This window comes from Pteronotus mesoamericanus, unplaced genomic scaffold (assembly GCF_021234165.1).
Source record: "Pteronotus mesoamericanus isolate MK-2021 breed Mesoamerican mustached bat unplaced genomic scaffold, CSHL_Meso_final scaffold_21, whole genome shotgun sequence".
In the NCBI taxonomy this organism is placed as follows: domain Eukaryota; kingdom Metazoa; phylum Chordata; class Mammalia; order Chiroptera; family Mormoopidae; genus Pteronotus; species Pteronotus mesoamericanus.
The window spans coordinates 28,566,983-28,584,539 of NW_026555310.1; the positions used below are offsets into that span (position 1 = coordinate 28,566,983).

General features: G+C 40.7%; 1 protein-coding gene across 1 annotated transcript in view; it reads left to right on the forward strand.

Moving 5' to 3' along the window:
- The window catches only part of DUSP16 (dual specificity phosphatase 16), a 72,990-nt gene that overhangs the window by 31,606 nt on the left and 23,827 nt on the right, over positions 1–17,557 (forward strand). Inside the window, exons 4-5 of the mRNA XM_054591415.1 lie at positions 6,213–6,807; positions 7,762–7,900. Coding sequence (XP_054447390.1) covers positions 6,580–6,807; positions 7,762–7,900 — 367 coding nt within the window. The 5' untranslated portion in view covers positions 6,213–6,579. The remainder of the gene's footprint in view (positions 1–6,212; positions 6,808–7,761; positions 7,901–17,557) is intronic.

Here is a 17,557-nt window from a genome sequence, read left to right on the forward strand (position 1 = left end):
CATTTTTCATTATTTTAATGGAATGATCCTTTAAACTAACTACTTCCTTGTAGTATAGATCTATTCAAGCATGTATCTTGTTTGACATGTCTTTGATATTTTACTATATTCTACGCTATAAAAACAAGATTCTCTTATTAGGTACAAAATATTTGTGGAGTTGGAAGAATTGTATTAACAATAATTTAATCTTCCTTATTACAGAATTTCTCTGGAAAATAATGCACTAATACAGAAATCACAGTTTCTCCCTTTGTAGTTTTATGGGAGAAATGGTACTAAACTTTCTTGTATGTATATTGTAAAAGTTTAAGTACCTGGAAATGCTTTATAGGTATAGCCATAGTTCTGAAGAAAAACTGAACACCTGCCACATCTTTTATTGGCATTTGCCCAATGCAGCATTACCTTGGCCAATGTACACATTGGCCTCAAGCCTTTGACATAGACAGAGAGCTGCAGTCTCCCAGGTACCCACGTAGCTCACTCTTTCACTTCCCTGATGACCTTGACTTAATCATTAGAGTAAGGCCTTCTCTGGCTACTCTGTTTAAAATTTTAACCACCTACCCCAGCTCTTCCTTCCCTGCTTTTTTTTTTCTCCATAGTGCTTACCATCAGTCATACAACATGTTTTGCTTTTGTTGCTGCTGTTTATTATGTGTCTCCTGTCTCTAAATTAAGAACTAGGAGGACAGGAATTTTTGCCCAGTTCCTTTTTTCGGCATTCCCCACTGCAGTGCCTGGCCCTTATTAGGTGCCCGGTAACTGTTTGTTGGCTGAAGTAGCTACAGTAGGCCTGGCAGATGCTGAAGAAAACCAGGATGCACAAAATAGGCCCCATCTGACCTCTGTTCAGTTTGTTCTGAATCTCTCCTCTTCAGCCTCTAGACCATCTTTATTATAAATACCCTTCTAAAACATTTTTTTCCTAAACTCTCAGATTAAACCAACCCCCGGTCACATTTCTCTTGCCCAGCAGCTCCATCCAGGACTTTCCATTCCCACTCCCTCAGGCCCCCCCTCATTTCCGGGTCCCTCTTCTAGAGGGGAGAGTCCCTGATTCTCAGGCAGGGTGCTTGGAGGAAGCATTAAATGGAGAGGGGTACGTAACGGAGGCTTGGGCGGCGAGGGCTGTGTCTAGGATAGATACATGGTTTGGTGGAAGGAAGAGGAGAGCTCAGGTGGCCCAGGGAAGGGGAAGCTGGTGCAGCAGGTGAGCATAAACAGGAGACAGTGCTGAGAAGGAAAGACGGAGGCTCCAGCTGAACCTGTCAGTGCCCTGAGTACAGTGCTCTCCCTTAGCAGGAACCCCCTGAAGACTTCTCCCAAATTTGGATTCTGTCTGGGGCTGGCCCAGCCCGGCCCGTGTCTGCAGCAAAGGCATAATACTTAGTCTTTGAAGGATGGCAGCTCTTCTGCCTTTATCTGTGGATCCTTGAGGTGTATGTGGACAACCTGAGCCTCTGATAGCAGTGGGCTCTTTCAATGTGCTGTCGAGTTAGTGAGAGGTGGCTGGATTTTACGGTGCTAACAAGCATTTCTATGCCTAGTGCTATCTAGACTGTGCTTCAAGCACCCTGTGCCATCATTGCCACCTCTTGTCAGAATGTGTCCTCTAATTTAGGCTAAGAAAATATAGTCAAGACATTAATAAGCAACTAAAAAACATACGAAGCTCATATAGCCTTCTTGTCTTTGGTATTTTGTTGTTGTGTTTGTGTTTTTGTTTTGGTATTGTTTTGTTTGGTATTGGTAATGTCTTGTTTTGTTTTTGGTACCAAATATCAGACATCAGAATTTCTGTCAGGTTAACCCATAGCATGTGAGGCAGAGTTGCATTAGTCACTGTAGAATGGAGATGGTCCATGGGCGAGGTGTTCTTGCTTGCTTCCAGGCATCAGAGCCTGTGTTTTTCCCCTGTGATTTGTTCAATTTTTCTGTTATTGAAAGTCTGTGCTTAAGGCTCTACTGAAAAGCTGTTTGGTGTATCTTGTTGCCTATTTCTTCAGGTTTATTGAAGAAAAAAAAATTTAAGACTAGCCTGTAGTTTAATAAAAGTAAACTTCTCACCTGATTATATCCTTTCCATAAATTCTCTGAGAATTTGAACTTGAGCTAAGCCCAACCAAATAGGGCTCAGTTGCTCTCCTCACTGAACGAGCCTTGTAAGCACCCCATAGACATGGGATCCTTTTCCTTCTGAGAATTTCTTTGTGAAAAGGAAGTGTTTAAAATTGAAATGTGCCTCTCTGAGGGGCAACCCCTGCCCTCTCGTGGAGCCCACTTTTCAGACCTGTGGGCGTGGTCATGAGCTTTGCTCCTGACCCTGCCTGCTGTAGGCCTCGATGTGGGCCTCGGGAGTGGCAGTGTGGGGGCCGCAGTGCCTGGCGCGGACAGAAAGTAACCTATGGGCAGAGGTGGGAACTATGTGAGAAAGGTTCTCTCGCTCGCTCTCTTTTTTTTTTAAAAATATACCTAGTGTCAGTATGCCTGACTTAGAAGCCAGGATTGTGCCTGGTAAATTGAAAAGACTAATGCTTTGTCTGAGAAGAGGAGTGAGATGCTTAATAGAATCATTTCAAAAGGATCTTAATCTTTTTAAAATTTCTGGTTGGGTGGGCACCAGCTTTAAAGGCTGCAAGTACTGAAGAACATAAAACATTTTTCCTCTTAGCTAATTAATGGCAAGTATTGCTTTTTATACAGTTGGACTTTATATCATTAATAAAACAGACTCCCCAAGTTTACTTTATCATTAAAATAGCCTTAACTTATGATTCTGACATAACTAATTCAGTAGTATACTTTATTTCATTGATACTATTATTATTATTATTATTATTTTTATTATCCTCACCCAAGGAACTGCTTACTGATTTTTAGAGAAGGGGCAAGGGAAAGAGAGAGAGAGAGGGATAGAAAAGAGACATCGATGTGAGAGAGAAACATTGATTGGTTACTTCTCGCACACACCCCATCCAGGGACCAAACCTGTAGCCCAGGCATGTGCCCTGGGAATTGAGTCTACAGCCTTTCAGTTTACAGGATGATGCTCCAACCAACTGAGCCACATCATCCAGGGTTTCATTGATATTCTTGCAAAGTTGGGTGCAGAGTGAATTTCAATAAATAAAACTCTACTGATTTCCATTATATAAGTCATAGATACGTTTCTATAGGAAATGGAATTTAAAACATGAAATAGTGACATAGAAAAACTTAAAAAATTGTATATTAAAAAGGGGAAGGTTGTTATACAACTCATGTTAATATTAAATGTAAAATATAAAACATAAATTGTTTGCTGAAATGCAGGCTGAAGCTAAATTGGCATTTCTTTAGGGGATTTGCCTGTTTTGTTCCCTGACTTGTGTAGTTGCTTTGTTATACTAAAATGCTGCCTCTGCCCATCTCTAAACCTTTATAAATGAAGTCTTTAAAAACCTTTATTTCTGGAAGTGGGATACTTTGCAAATATTTCTTTAGTGGACTTGGTTACTGGTGTTTAGGTTGGTAAATACTAGTTTGTTGACTTTTTAATTTTTATCTATACAATAAAAATTTTTTATATGTATAGAAAAGGATTATTTAGTGGTCTTCTGAAAGGAGATAACAGCAAAAGTGCCTCTCACATAATCGATTTGGGAAAAGTTGGACATTGGGCATAAAGGCATAAGAGGAGGGCCCTCAGGGGCCTCGGGACAAGGTAAAAAGGCGGAACTGGATCTTCATTTCCCCTCCACTCTTTTGCTTCAGTTACTTTTTCATATTAGGGTCACTTTGACCAGACCTTTGCTTGGTCAGGGAAAGGGTCTTTTTGTGTCTGGAACTACTCACTCCGTTTCTCTGGGTGGGACTGACCGTTTTCTGTCCAGTAAGACTGTGTGCCCTAGCCTGTCTTTGGTGTCGGTGATTTGGGCTTACGAGATTTGGTGACAGGGAAGCAAAGATGAGAACGTTCTAATTCAACTTTTGCATGTTTGCTGTCATCTCCCTCGCTTTGTCCGTTGATCTGCTAACCCAGATAACTGCTTTGTCCCATCCGGATTTTATCACTGTGGGGAGCCAATCAGACGCGGAGACTCGGTGCCATTGTTGGAGTCAGCTTGCTCTTGTTCTCAGATTTCCACTTTCTGTGCCACCCAGGCACCCTCATGGACAAGTCACGTCATTCTTTCTCAGTTCAGATTCATTATGGGACAGGTACTTAGGGAAAACAGGGTCACCCAGTAGTAGGAGCCCTGGTTCGGGAATCAAGACAATCTGAGTACAGGGCCTTGCTTTGCTGTGAACTGTGTCACTGAGCAGTCAGGACTTGATTCAGTGCTGTAGTTTTGGCAGGTGCCAAGCAAGGGTATTTATTAGTCGATGGGCCAGGACAAATCCTCTGCTCTAGTTTCTTCATCTGAAGGCAGAGATGACTTTTATACCTCATTGCCATTAAGCTATACTAAAAATACATACCTTAATATAATGAAGACAAGAAATGGACAGATAAGGAAGTCTCTGGAGCTGATTTGTAACAGGTCGGGGTGAGTGAGATGATTCCTCAGGTGCCTTCTCAGTCCGCGTGTCTGGCACTGTATAAAGGACACATCTTGGTTGAAGCTGGACTGCAGGAGGATGGAATGGCTTCTGTTTTTATCTGCTGAGTGGTGCCTTTCAGATTCCAGATGCAGGGCTGCTCTGTTCACCATTTTCCCTCTTTTCTCTGTATAATGTGTAGTTGCTTTTTCACTTGCTCACTTTAGAAAGCTTAGATAATTTTGTCATCAGGACAAACATTGTGAGGAGACAAGGCCAACATTATATCCACATTTTCCAGATGAGGAAACTGCGGTTCAGAGGGACTACATGATTTGTCCAGAGCTACATAACATATAAAAGGAAGGCCACTTCCCTCTCTGTCCTGCTACCTCTTCTCTGTGTTTCGGTTTCTAATTTGTAAGGCTAAACTTTGGAAACAGGGGCTCAGTGATGTTTGGGGGCTCTACAATTCTGATCTGAAATCACTTAATCAAATATTTACTCACTATCTTAAACTTCTTTGGAACAAGAAGGATTATACTTATTACAGTGTAAATTGAGTATCTTAGGTGCAAAACTTTGGAGGTGAGAAATGTAATACAAAACCTCTGCCATCAAGTACTTTATCTTCTAGAAGTTGAGTGCCCATGGACGTCTAGTTTTATGTAGCAGAGAATTTCACATAAGCAGAGGTGGACCAGGGGAGATAGGAATCTGAGAATATTGAAGGTCAGGGTGAAGTCCAAGCTTTGGGCACAAAACTCCAACTAGTATTAGGAAATGGTCAGCTGTAGGAGTTTGGAAAGAACAGGAAGCATTGGGTCTTAGTATGAAGGGCTCTCTGTGTAGGTTGCTGTCCTAGAGTCCTAGGTTAAGGTGTGAGATTATCTAAGGAGGGAGTCAGTGATTCTCTTCGGAGAGGGGTGAGTCTGTGAAGTCAGGGGGCGATCTGGGGGGACTGGCCAGGGTTATAGCTGAGACTGCCCTGGGTGGAGCCAGGTATATCACTGGCCCCCATCAATTAACTCAGCAGTTGATATGACAAGAATATCACCCATTTTCACTCCTATTCCTTAAGAGGCAGCTGAAATTTATAGAAGCTCCTATTTTTCTGCCTTTCCTCTCCTCCCTGAGGACACTTTAAAGGGATGTGTGCTATTTGTGCTGTGGGGTGTGTGCGTGTGTGTGCACACACACATACTGTTACAGTAATTCTCAGGCCATCAGAAAAGGGTTTCTTTTTTGTTGTTGTTCTGAAAATAGGGGATTGCTGCCCTGGTCCTAGGCTATTGTTCTTTGTGTTATTTTTAAGAAATAAGCAAAGAAAATGGAGGATAGCCATTTGGAATAATAATGCTTCAAGCAGCTTTATATAGCTCTTTTTAATTTCATGCTGTAACTCATTTAGTTCTGGGTCCAGGGTGATTATAATTCATGAATATGTCTTGTTTTGTCGTCTTTGTGTTTTTATATTTTGAGGCGAAACTGAATTATTATTAGTATGTTTTTCTGAAGCCATACCAAGTTGTCCTTTTTGTTTGTTTGTTCCAAAGAAACAGTGCATCAAGTATGGAATTAGATTAATGGAGTAAATATTATGAATCATACACTGTCTCTAATCCGACGCGCTTTCTTTTTTTGACCCCTTGTTTTGTTTTCTGTCTGTCTTTCTCTTCATGTAGGCTTTTCAGTCCAGTGTCAAGCTGTTGCAGCGAGGGAGCAAAGGTAAAGAATGATGTAATGCACTGGCTGCCCCAAAGCATCTTTTGTTGCGGGATGGTTATTGCAGTCATCTCTTTTATGAATCAACTGTGAGGGGCTGCTTTGTGGAAGGAGTCCTTTGCAAGAGCACATCAACTGGAAAGAGAAAGAGACATTCACTTGGAGGGCTCTTGCTGAAAATGGGTTTAACTCTCCTTTTGCCAGTCACCACCAGCCTGACCTCATACATTTCTAGTACAATGGAGTGGCTGAGCCTTTGAGCACACCACCATTACATCATCGTGGCAAATTAAAGAAGGAGGTGGGAAAAGAGGACTTATTGTTGTCATGGCCCATGAGATGATTGGGACTCAAATTGTTACTGAGAGGTTGGTGGCTCTGCTGGAAAGTGGAACGGAAAAAGTGCTGCTGATTGATAGCCGGCCATTTGTGGAATACAATACATCCCACATTTTGGAAGCCATTAATATCAACTGCTCCAAGCTTATGAAGCGAAGGTTGCAACAGGACAAAGTGTTAATTACAGAACTCATCCAGCATTCAGCAAAACATAAGGTAAATGCTTTCCATTTTTCCTGTTTACAATAAATGGATACACTGAAGGGGGAATAATTTTAAGTGAAGCCTCCTTTCTAAGGGGTGAAAATAATTTGAGGAAGTTTGGTTTTTAAACTTTGGTACCTTATACCTCAAAAGAATTTATTAACCATATTGTCACATTTAAGAATACATCTACACTATACAGAGAGGATAACTCACTTTGATTGGGTTAAGTGCTGTTTTTCTATTAATGGCTCGCTAAAATTGTTTTATTAATTTAAACACTAATACAAAGTTATAGTTAGTAATTACTTTATTTCATTGGTTATTATGTATTAATATATAATAGTGTATATGTATTGATAATATATTAATACATTATTTTGTATTATCTACAAATTAACTGAAAGGAGAACATTCTTTTCGATTGCCTTGGAACGACAGTAGAAATAATTATATTAGAATGTGCTTTCGATTTGTGGGAAGGTAAGGTAACATTGGTTAAGACTTTAGGATGTTATCTTCAAGGACTTATTTCTAGGATATACCAAAATGTCATCTTTGTGATAGGTAAGGCTATTACTTATTTTCTTCAGGAACAAAAATGAGTTTATGTTTTAATCTTATTAAACAACTGATTTCTTTATTGTTGTAGAGAAACCAGATTTTAAATGTTTATTTCAAGGATTGTTATGTTTCTTTTGCTTATTATTTTGTTTTTATGCTTTACCCTTTTATAATTTTAAGGATTTAAAACCAAGTAATTTTGAGCGCATCTACCCAGAAGTAGCTTCAAATTGCCTTTTAAAAGTTGATTTTTTTACAAGCATTTATATATATGCTAGGTTTATTCAGTAAGTTTATCTCATTTTAACTGAAAACAGGAAGTACTTATTTGCTTCAGCACCAGTAGTTTATGGGATTGTTTTTCTCAATTTTTTTCTTAGTAGCCTCACATTTGCATTTTAGGTCGACATTGATTGCAGTCAGAAGGTTGTAGTTTATGACCAAAGCTCCCAGGATGTTGCCTCCCTGTCTTCAGACTGTTTTCTCACTGTACTTCTGGGTAAACTGGAGAAGAGCTTCAGCTCCGTTCACCTGCTTGCAGGTAAGGCTGTGGTGGAAATTAAAGGACTTGGGCTCCCATTGAGCTCTATGAATAAGTAGTATTTCACAATGAGCTCCAAGTACAATAGATCATCATAACTTTGAGGTAATTGTGTTCAGTGATTTGTTTTTTTGACGTTAACTGTTCTGTTGAACTCGAATACTGTCATCCATACACAATGGCCAGTGAATTTTGACTTAGTTCTAATGCCTCTTCACTCGGTATTTATTAAGTAGAAGTGCCACACAGATAGATCTGTGTGCCTATACAGTTAGCTCAAAGCCAACTGCCTCTGCCCAGGGATTTTTCCATTCATCTGTGATCTAAGAACACCAGCTGCTCTACATCTCAGCTCCTGTTCTAGAATTAGTTGTTACTACCTGCCGGTGTCAAGCTCTTATTAAACATTTATAGTTAAAGCATACTCCAGTGATCAGATCATGCTGCTTAGATATTGTGAACAATGAGGAAGGGAGAGAGTATGTGTAGACTATTTCTTCTGGTAATTAAGGGGAATATTTTAAAACTTATTTACTTGTTTTTATAACTGAAAGGAAGTCTTTTGCAAATGCTAAGCAACCAGATGATTTTATAAAGTACATGGGAAGACTACATATTTCATATCTGCCCTAAAGGAAGGCTGTGTGGGAGTCCTGGCTCACTGAATTCCAAAGCAGAATGTTCACCCTTTGCTTCCCCTGTTTTGCAGACGCTACTGAAGCCCTTTGACTCACACTGGCTCGCAGAGCTGGGAATACGGTTTGACAATGCACAGTAACCTTAAACACAAAGCTGCTGTGTCTGGCAGATGCTCCCAGTGATAGATAGGCAAGAGTGCTTTTAAAAATGTGATCTAAGAAAAACAAAATATTGATAACTATCATTTTCACCTTTACTCTTGTGTTGCAAGGAGGGTGCAGAGAACTTGATGTTATTGGCAATTTGTTGTTAGATGTATGGACATTTCAGTTTTAAGAGAGTAAGATTAATCAGTTGTTGGTGTGTGAACACTGTTAAACTCTGTGCCGGATTAGATAAGATTTCCATGTCTCCAGTTCTTTCTCATCAGCCTTTGCTTCAGTTACCAAAGAACAAGGATAGTTTCTTGTCTCTTTCAGATCATCTATTGCCACACCTTTCGTTTATGCTGTGATTTTCTGCCTGATCTCTCTATTAGTATCCTTAAGTCAAGCCAGTTTTTCTTAGAATGTGGTTTTCAGACTTTTGTAACTGAGAATTATAGTATTAGGTTTTGGCTTTTGTTGAGAGGCACATACTTTTACTGGGAGTATTACTGTGTTAAGTATAACAACTGTTAGCCGAGTTCCACCAAACTAGGTTGGTGAATTTAGGAATTCATTTCATGTTTCTTATAGCCACTGTGAGGAACTTGGCCTTGGAGTCCTATTAATGGGACCAGAGTCTTTCCCCACAGACAGTAGACCAAGATGTGCTTCACAGCAAAGTGATCATCCCACCTTATGCCTTGCTCTCGTTTGAGACAATTTCCCTTACAGAGGGCTCGGACTTGACCCTTGCCAAGCGTACACTCCTGTGGAGGAAAGAGCTCATGTTGAATTTCTAGCTCAAGTGTTCCTAATTACTTATATACCCTTTTTCCCCTTTACCAAAGAGCATACCTTTGTTACCTGGGAAGGTTCTTACCCGACATGTGTAGCTTTGGGAGGGGCATTTATTGGACAAGGAAGAAAAAGCATTCATTCTGATCAGCAAGGCCAACCCTGGGGACTTACGGAGTAACACACTAAGCCAGAACTCCCCAGCGTGGCCGCTTCAGGCAGGAAATGTTTCCTTGGCCTAAAGACGAGCCCCTGAAGGCAGCACTGAGGGCCACAGTGGACGTACAGACAGCACTCTGTCATCGTCTGCATTCTAGAGTCCTGTATTTCTTTTAGCCTAGGAGATGGCTTCAGGGACTGGAACTGAAGTGCCTTGAGAGCTCCTGAGCGGCCAGATCCCTTACCATCCCTAAGAGGGCTCTGGGTGGTTAGAAGTCTCCCCAACCATCCGCGAGGGCCTGACCAACTGGAAGTCCCCTTGATGAATAAGTCTGTTCGATAGAGTAGACAGAAAGTGGGCTGAGTGGAAGAGAATGCTTGGAAAGGGACAGCCCTCAGCTCTTGGCTCCTGTTTTTTGCCAAGGTTCAGCTGGTCAGAGGAGGTTCCAGGGATATGGGAAAGAAGAACATACCCACACGTGTTTCTTAAATATTTAGCTTGGTGAAGGTTGGAGGAGTAATCGTAGAAAAGCACACTAGCTTCTCACAGGTGCTACAGGAAACTGAAAGGTCACTGGAGACGGTTTTCACCACAAAATACCCCTGTTGTTTTCAGCATTTAGAGATGCTTGTCAACCTCATTTGGATATGGTAATAGAAAGGCAAAGGTTTTTCGAAGTAATTTCTCCATCAGTTTAGAACTTTCAGCTCCCCTGAGATACTCAAGAAGAGAGCCTCAGATACGTCATTAGACGGGGAGGTGAAGGATTGAGGCCTGAAGTCCATTCACTTTCTCAGGGCTCCTGGCCCCGGGGAAAAGTGACTTTGGAGAAGGGGAACAGGAGCACCTCTCCGGAAATGATAGGAGAAGCATCATAATGAGCTCTTTCCTTCAAATACGGGGAGACCCAAAACCTAACTATAGGACTTAGTGACAATGGCACAAAAAAACGAAGGCTTACTGAGGAGTGGGGGGATTGGGTGAGGGGAAGTTGTGCTGGAATGCGGTGGGCTTCATTCGTTAGTATGGGCCAGATCCTGCTCTGGGGATGGGGGCGAGCCTTTGACAGCTGATTATTGGTGAGACCGGGTTCCCAAGCCTTCTAATCTTGAAACTTAGAACCTGATTCTGCAATGAACTCTCTGTATTGGCCACACATGTGACCCTTCTCAGCCAAGACCTTGATCCCTGGCTGAACACCTTTCCCTCTTTCTGAGCACAGTCAGTATTCTAAACACAATGATTAATGCGACTGTCATATGCTATCCTAAGTCTTTTCATTTTTAACTTAAAATCTTATTTAACGTTATATTGTCATTTATCTTTTTTATTTGCTAGCTTAACCTCCCACTGGATTCTCTATTTCAGTTGACAGTGTCTTGTTCATCTTTGTATTCCCCACATGGCCTAGCCCTTCTTAAGTTTTTAATAAATATTTGATATATAAATTAGCTTGCATGTAGATTTGTACCATTTATATTTCATATGATTTATTTTATTTGTTGAGAATATAAATGATTGTATTAAACAATAATGAAACTAATCTCAAAGTGGAACAAAACTTGAGATTGTTTTGAAATAAACAATTTCCAAAGTATATTTATTCAGGCAGAGCAAACGTATAACTTATGGGAAAAGTATCTAATATGAAAATATTTCCATCCGTAAATAGATTTAAAAATGATTTTAAGATTTAATAAAAATACTCCTGCAATTAAACTGTGCTAATTTCGGTGATCCTTAGATACTGAACTTTCATAAGAGGTAACAGCTCTAGAAACCTAGCTTCACTCACAGGAGGAGAATACGACAAGCTCTTGAATCCATTAAACTTAGAGAGCAGTCTAAGTAGTTTATATACCTATTAACATGTACGTTGATTATTCTGTTTAGCCATAAGTCTCCCAGTACTAAGCCAAACCAAACTGTAGCAGTTTTACCCATGAGGATTAAAGGGTTTATTTATCAGTATCACCCTCATCTTAGCAAAAAATAATGAATTCATATGTCTTTGGAAAGTTTTCCATTATTGATGGATAGGTCAAATGCAAAACCATTTTTCCATTAAAAAAATTCAAAGTCAGTTATTAAATAAGCCCCGTTAAAGACATATAACCTATTACAACTGTCTTTAGAAATAAGACTTGAGAATTTGAATCAGTAGAAGGACAGAATGGGTGTGACATAAACATTTGTCTTATAAAAAATGACTTTATAACTGAGGGCCCTATTGTGAGGGTCGTTTATTTAAGTTCAAAAAATTTTTTATTATTGATTTGAGGGGGAAAGAGAAACATCAACTTGTTCCACTTATTCATGCATCCAGTGGTTGCTTCTTGTCTGTGCTCTGACCAGGGATTGAAGCTGCAACTTTGGTGGATCAGAATGATGCTCACACCAACTGGCCTACCCAGCCAGGGCAGTAGCCTTTTTTTTTTAAAGAAGCTATTATTGTTAGAAAACAAAATAGTTGCTAGCATTGATGTACTGATACCTCTTTTGGTCCTGTTAACTTTCAGACAACTAATTCTCTAAAAAAATAATTTTGTCTCTTGGCCTTTACTTATTTATTATGTATCATTTATTGTACTTGCCTTTGTCTGTTATATTGCCAAGGGTGCCAGATTGAAAAGAAAAACAGGAAAAAAAAAAAACGATGACTGGATTTGCTAACAGAGAAAAGAGAATAAATGGGTTAATTTAATAAAAATAAAGATCAACCTACAGATGAAAAATTCTGTTCCATTATTTCTTTCTCTTTCCTTACTGTTGTAGCTCTGAGCAAAAGCAGAAGGGACCCACAACACTTTTTTTTTTTCTTTTTTTAATTCTACAGCACTCAATCCTTTTTTTTTTCTTTTAATTTAATCTTTGTTGTATTTTTTTCATTACCATTTAGTCCCCGTATAGCCACCTTCCCCCAAGCACTCACCACCCTGCTGTCCATGTCCAGGAGTCCTTTTTTCCTTTTTGCTCAATTCCTTCACTCCCTAACCTCCCCCTCCCCCCACTAGCTGTCATCTGCTCTCCATCTAGAGCACTCATTTCTATCCTGTGATGAGGCACAGGATAACCCTACAGCAAAAAACCATAAATGAATCACAGACTTCAGCCCTTTCATTTACAAATGAGGAAAATAACAGAGCCCTTGAGTGACCCTCCCAAGCCCTCACTGTTCTCACTGTGTGCCCAAGGCCCATATCCGCAGTAATTCCAGAGTCTTCTGGAACTTCATCAGGAGGCTGGACTAGGAGTCAAGGGTGCCCATTTCAGACCAGGCTTATCCTGAAAGGCTCTTTTCGTGGTGAGTCTCTCCCTGCCTCTGTGGATTTTGTCATATTCTTACTTCATGTTTTATGGAATGAGCAATGTATAAAAATATCCTGTATATTAAAAGTTTTAAAGCATTAAGTTATTTTGGCCAGAAGGAATCACCGAATAAAAGTCTGAGTACTCTGTTTAATGCTGAAGTATAGCTCTGAATAAGGATAGAAGATACCATGTGTTAAGTACTTACCATTAGGTGGAGTGTTAGATACAGTGTTAAGGGCTTTCATGAACATTTAGTCTCTGAACACAGCTATGGCCTTAGATTAATGTTTGCTGTGTTGAAAGGCCAAATACACATTTCTTTGTTTTGGATTAGATTTGCTAGGGTAGTTAGAGCTAGGAGTGAATAAAAATGTATTTGACTCTTTACGTATTTTCAATTGAAGGGAGATCTGAATTGAGTCAGTAGTTTTGTGTAATAAATATATAGCTTTCATTTAATGGAATCAGTTACCATTCTTCCTAATGGAAGTGTTGTAAAGCCAGATCTTCCTGGTTATAGATTTTCCTGTACATGCTATTGTTATCAGTTTTGTTATCTAGTGTGGCGTTTCTTCTGTCCCTTCATCTGCAGAAAGGAGCTCTTCAGTCATTTCATTTCAAATCCTCTTGGTAAAAGGGAGTGATATTAATGGATTTCAGTAAAAGTACTACAGTTACTCAGAAGTTGGCTGTTCTCGTGTTTAAAGAACCCCAGTGACTGAGACCCACTGAAAACAGACTAAAAACAGGTGCTGTTTTGCCCACGTGTTGCTGTGTATTCGCTGGCTCGGCTCCAAGCTCCCATTTGCGTGAGGTTATCCAAGTTGGATCATCTCTTCTCCAATTGCTACTTGCCAGTGTGTGTGGTAAGCCAGTTTATGTCATTTCCCAGCTACCAGTGGCTGACATAATGCCTGAGGCTGTGTCCTTTTAAAAAATGGACTGCAGACCAGACTAAAGATAGTTCCTCAGTTCCTCATCCTGATATTTTGCACAAGGCAAACAAAAACACCCTGGATTGCAGTGGTGACATCAGTCTTCCTTTGCCCCAGTCGTGTCATCTCTGTGCTCTGGAGAAACGCCAGGCCCAGACTTTTTCATTCAGCCAGTCTCTCAGTGTTTGATGGGCACTCTTGGGGCTGGGCTTGGGGCTGGGCTCTGGGGGGCGGGATACCAGAAAAGCAAAAGGCTTGCGGATGCAACAGAGAAGCATGTGATCCTGCGCTAATAAACTGCATGGTATAGCGATAAGGGATGCCTTGGTGTAGTCTGCAGAAGTTGGGGAAGATTCAGTTACGGCAATGAAATTTTAATCGAGCCCTGAAAGATGAGTGAGATTTGGGTGGGGCATTCTAACAGAGGGTAGGAGCATGATTAAAAATGTCAGGAATGAACGTGGATTTTATGGGGCGGTAAGAGACCAGAGGGGATTTTTTTGCGATGGGGAGAAATGGGAATTGAGAAGAAATGAAATCAAATTATGCAAGCCCTTCAAACCAGAAGGATGGCCTTGTACTGTGTTGTGGTGGGCACTGCGAGCCATTGGCGTTTTGACTCCAATGCCTGTCACCCCCTCAACCACCGTATCTTTCTTCTGACCTCTGCTCTTCTTCTGCTACCAGCTAAGCCAAGCTAACACCATCTCTCCCTCAGATTGCTCTAGAAGTTCTCTCGTATCCTCTGTCTTGCCACCTTTCAATCCACTACTCACACTGCAGCCAAAGTTATATTTTTATTTTATATCTTTAATGTAATCCTGATTATATCACTCTCCAATTTCATATGCGTCAGTGCTTTGAGGATAAATTCAATTCTTAACTGACTCGCAAGGCCCTGCAATGGCTTAACTTCATCCAGTACTGCTGTAGGCCCTCCGTTTGTTTTTGTTTGTTACTCCAGCTCCTTAGGCCTTCTCTCAGTGGCTCTAGGCCTGCAGCATCAGTTTCCTTGGGCTTCTGCCCCACTCACCCAGGTGTTGCCTGCTGGATTCATGGAGCATGTCAAGCCTTCCCTAGCTACCAGGCAGAGCTAGTTTCCATTATTGTGTACACTCCTTTCACTGCCTATTATAATTAGTTAATTATTCATCTAATTATTTGGCTAACGTGTATGCCACTAAAAGGCCAATTCCAGAGAGGGCCTCTGTCTTGGTTACCACTGTCCCCATCGCCTAGCACCGAGTCCAGCTCCCTGTAGGTGCTCAGTAAATGTCTCTTTGAACTTCTGTGTGAATCTCTGTGAACAGGTATCAGTCAGCTTCCTCACTGCTCTATGAAGTCATCGGGGAAGTATGCAGTTGGCCAAAGAGGATAGAGTGGAATACACAGAAGTGGTGTTAGGAGGGAGCCTGCTACAGGGTAGATTAGAAAGCTTTGAGCTTCACATAGAAAGGCCTGAGAAATGAGTTGTACGGTGATTCAGGGACAGTTCACAGTTAGGCAAATTTGATTCTTAAGAGTCATTCTCCAGAGACCAGACTCCCATTCCTTTTTCCTCTTGACTCATAGCATTATCTCCTGATTGATAACCTCATTTCATTGTGCCCTTTAATGATCACTGTCCACGAATCCAGCAGCCACTTCCTCCTCATTGGGGGTAATTGTAATTGGTCTCCTTAGATTCTTCAGGGATGTGCTTCTGATTCCCTGGGCCCTGGGGGTATTACTGGACTCTAGATTTAGGGGCATCAGAGGAAATTCCTCTCCCCCACCGCTCACGTAACAGTCTTCAGGTAAGGCAGCTGCACACTGAGAATGTGAGTAGAAAACTTTTTCTTGCCCTGTGCCGCCTCTCACGCTGAGAGTCTTCTAGGGCACTGTGGACTAGGAATAGGAAGCAGAATCTCGGCCCCCACCCATGCCAACATAGCTTTCGGCTGTGAATGGAATCAGGAAATCCGTTCAAACACCAAAAATATACAAGACTTATGTCCATCAACAGCTATTCATTGTAACAAGGAAGGATTCAATAAACACATGTTGAATTTTAATTATGTGCCAAGCACTGTGCTAAATGCTGAGGTGATTACAAACAAAGGAGTGTGAGGCGTAATTCTTATCCATAAGGAATTTACAATGTATTATAGCTGGAGAAATAAGAGGTCACAACACACACACACAAGGATAATTCACAGTCCCAGGTCAGTGGTAAATACTTATTGCCAGATGATTGCTATAAATTTTATAGAAGTTCTAAGTAGGCAAGCCGTATCTAGATGCACTGGTCAGGTAAGTTTTTTGGTTTTTGTTTATTTTTAAATGCAACAGAATAGAATTGATCAGAGAGCATCTCACATAGTAAGGGAAGATTGTATCATGAAACTTGTTTCAGTGGTGAGTGTATGTAGGTGTTCAGAAGGCTTGAACAAAAAGAATGTATTTTATTGGTCATAGTAAAAAAAATGGAATATAGTTCTGTAGAAGAGGTGTGGCTTGTGCTTGCTTATAGTTTGGAAAGAAATATAAAATGGAATGGCCAAAGAGGCAAGGGAAAATTAGGTTGGACCATAGATTGAGAATAGATTATGAAGGGTCTTAAATTAAATGTCTTAAGAATTTTGGGAGTAGAGAATACATCAAAACTTTATTTTAGGATTCGTAATCTGGTTGCAGAGTGGAAACAAGTTGGACCAAGAACAAGTGGCTCAGAGAGAGCCGTTACTGAATTTGTCTTAAGAATGAGGTGCAAAGATCGAGGGCTCTGATGGTGGCAGGAAAATGGAAAGGCGGGGACAGGCAGAAGTGACTGGGAGAGGGGGCTGACCTGAGCAGGGATGCAGAAGGAAAGAGTGGTACAGCTTTGGATTTGCTTTAAAGTGTCAGTTAAGTCTTTGGCGTGAAAGTGACCAATGGGGATTGAGAATGTTAGATTGCAGTTTGGGACTTGAGGCTCAAAAATACAAACTTGGAAATCCTTGATTTTCCAGGTGAAAACGAGCAAATGTGATCTCCTTCATAACCTCCTCCCTCCATGCTGAGGCCTTCTAATTCCTCCATCTCAGGAAGTCCCAGGATACTCTTTAACCTGGCTGTTGTCTTCATATGTTTAGAGACATGGGAAGACCAGTCAGTGCACCTGGCTCTCATGCTTGATGATTTTATTTGGCCAAGTGGTAGATTCTGGCCATATTTCTATCCCTTTTGATTGGTTATTTTGGTTGCATTTTACAGACCAACCTTTGTTTGAGGGCATTTTTTAAGAGTCCTGCCGGGCGGGGTGGGGGGGCGGTGGGTGGGTGGGGGTGTGTGTGTGTGTGTGTGTGTGTGTGTGTGTGTGTGTGTTTAAAGAGGAGGAGCTTCTGGGCATAGTTATGTATTGCCAGTTTGAAACACAAGTAAAATAGTAAAAATATCACTACGTTTTTTTCTGAGGACTCAGTAATTTACTAAGTTACACGGATTTTGCCAATTGTTCTAGATAATGTTATCTGGAGGAATAATAACATCTAGATATTACAAATCACAAGAAATTGTAAGTTGCATTATTTTAGTATTTAGTGATTGTTTTATCATAGTACTTTGAAAATTTTAATTCATTTGTGGTGTATGTGAAACTGTTAATTCAAAAATTAGATTAGATAGAATTTCTCATCCCCCAACTGTGCTA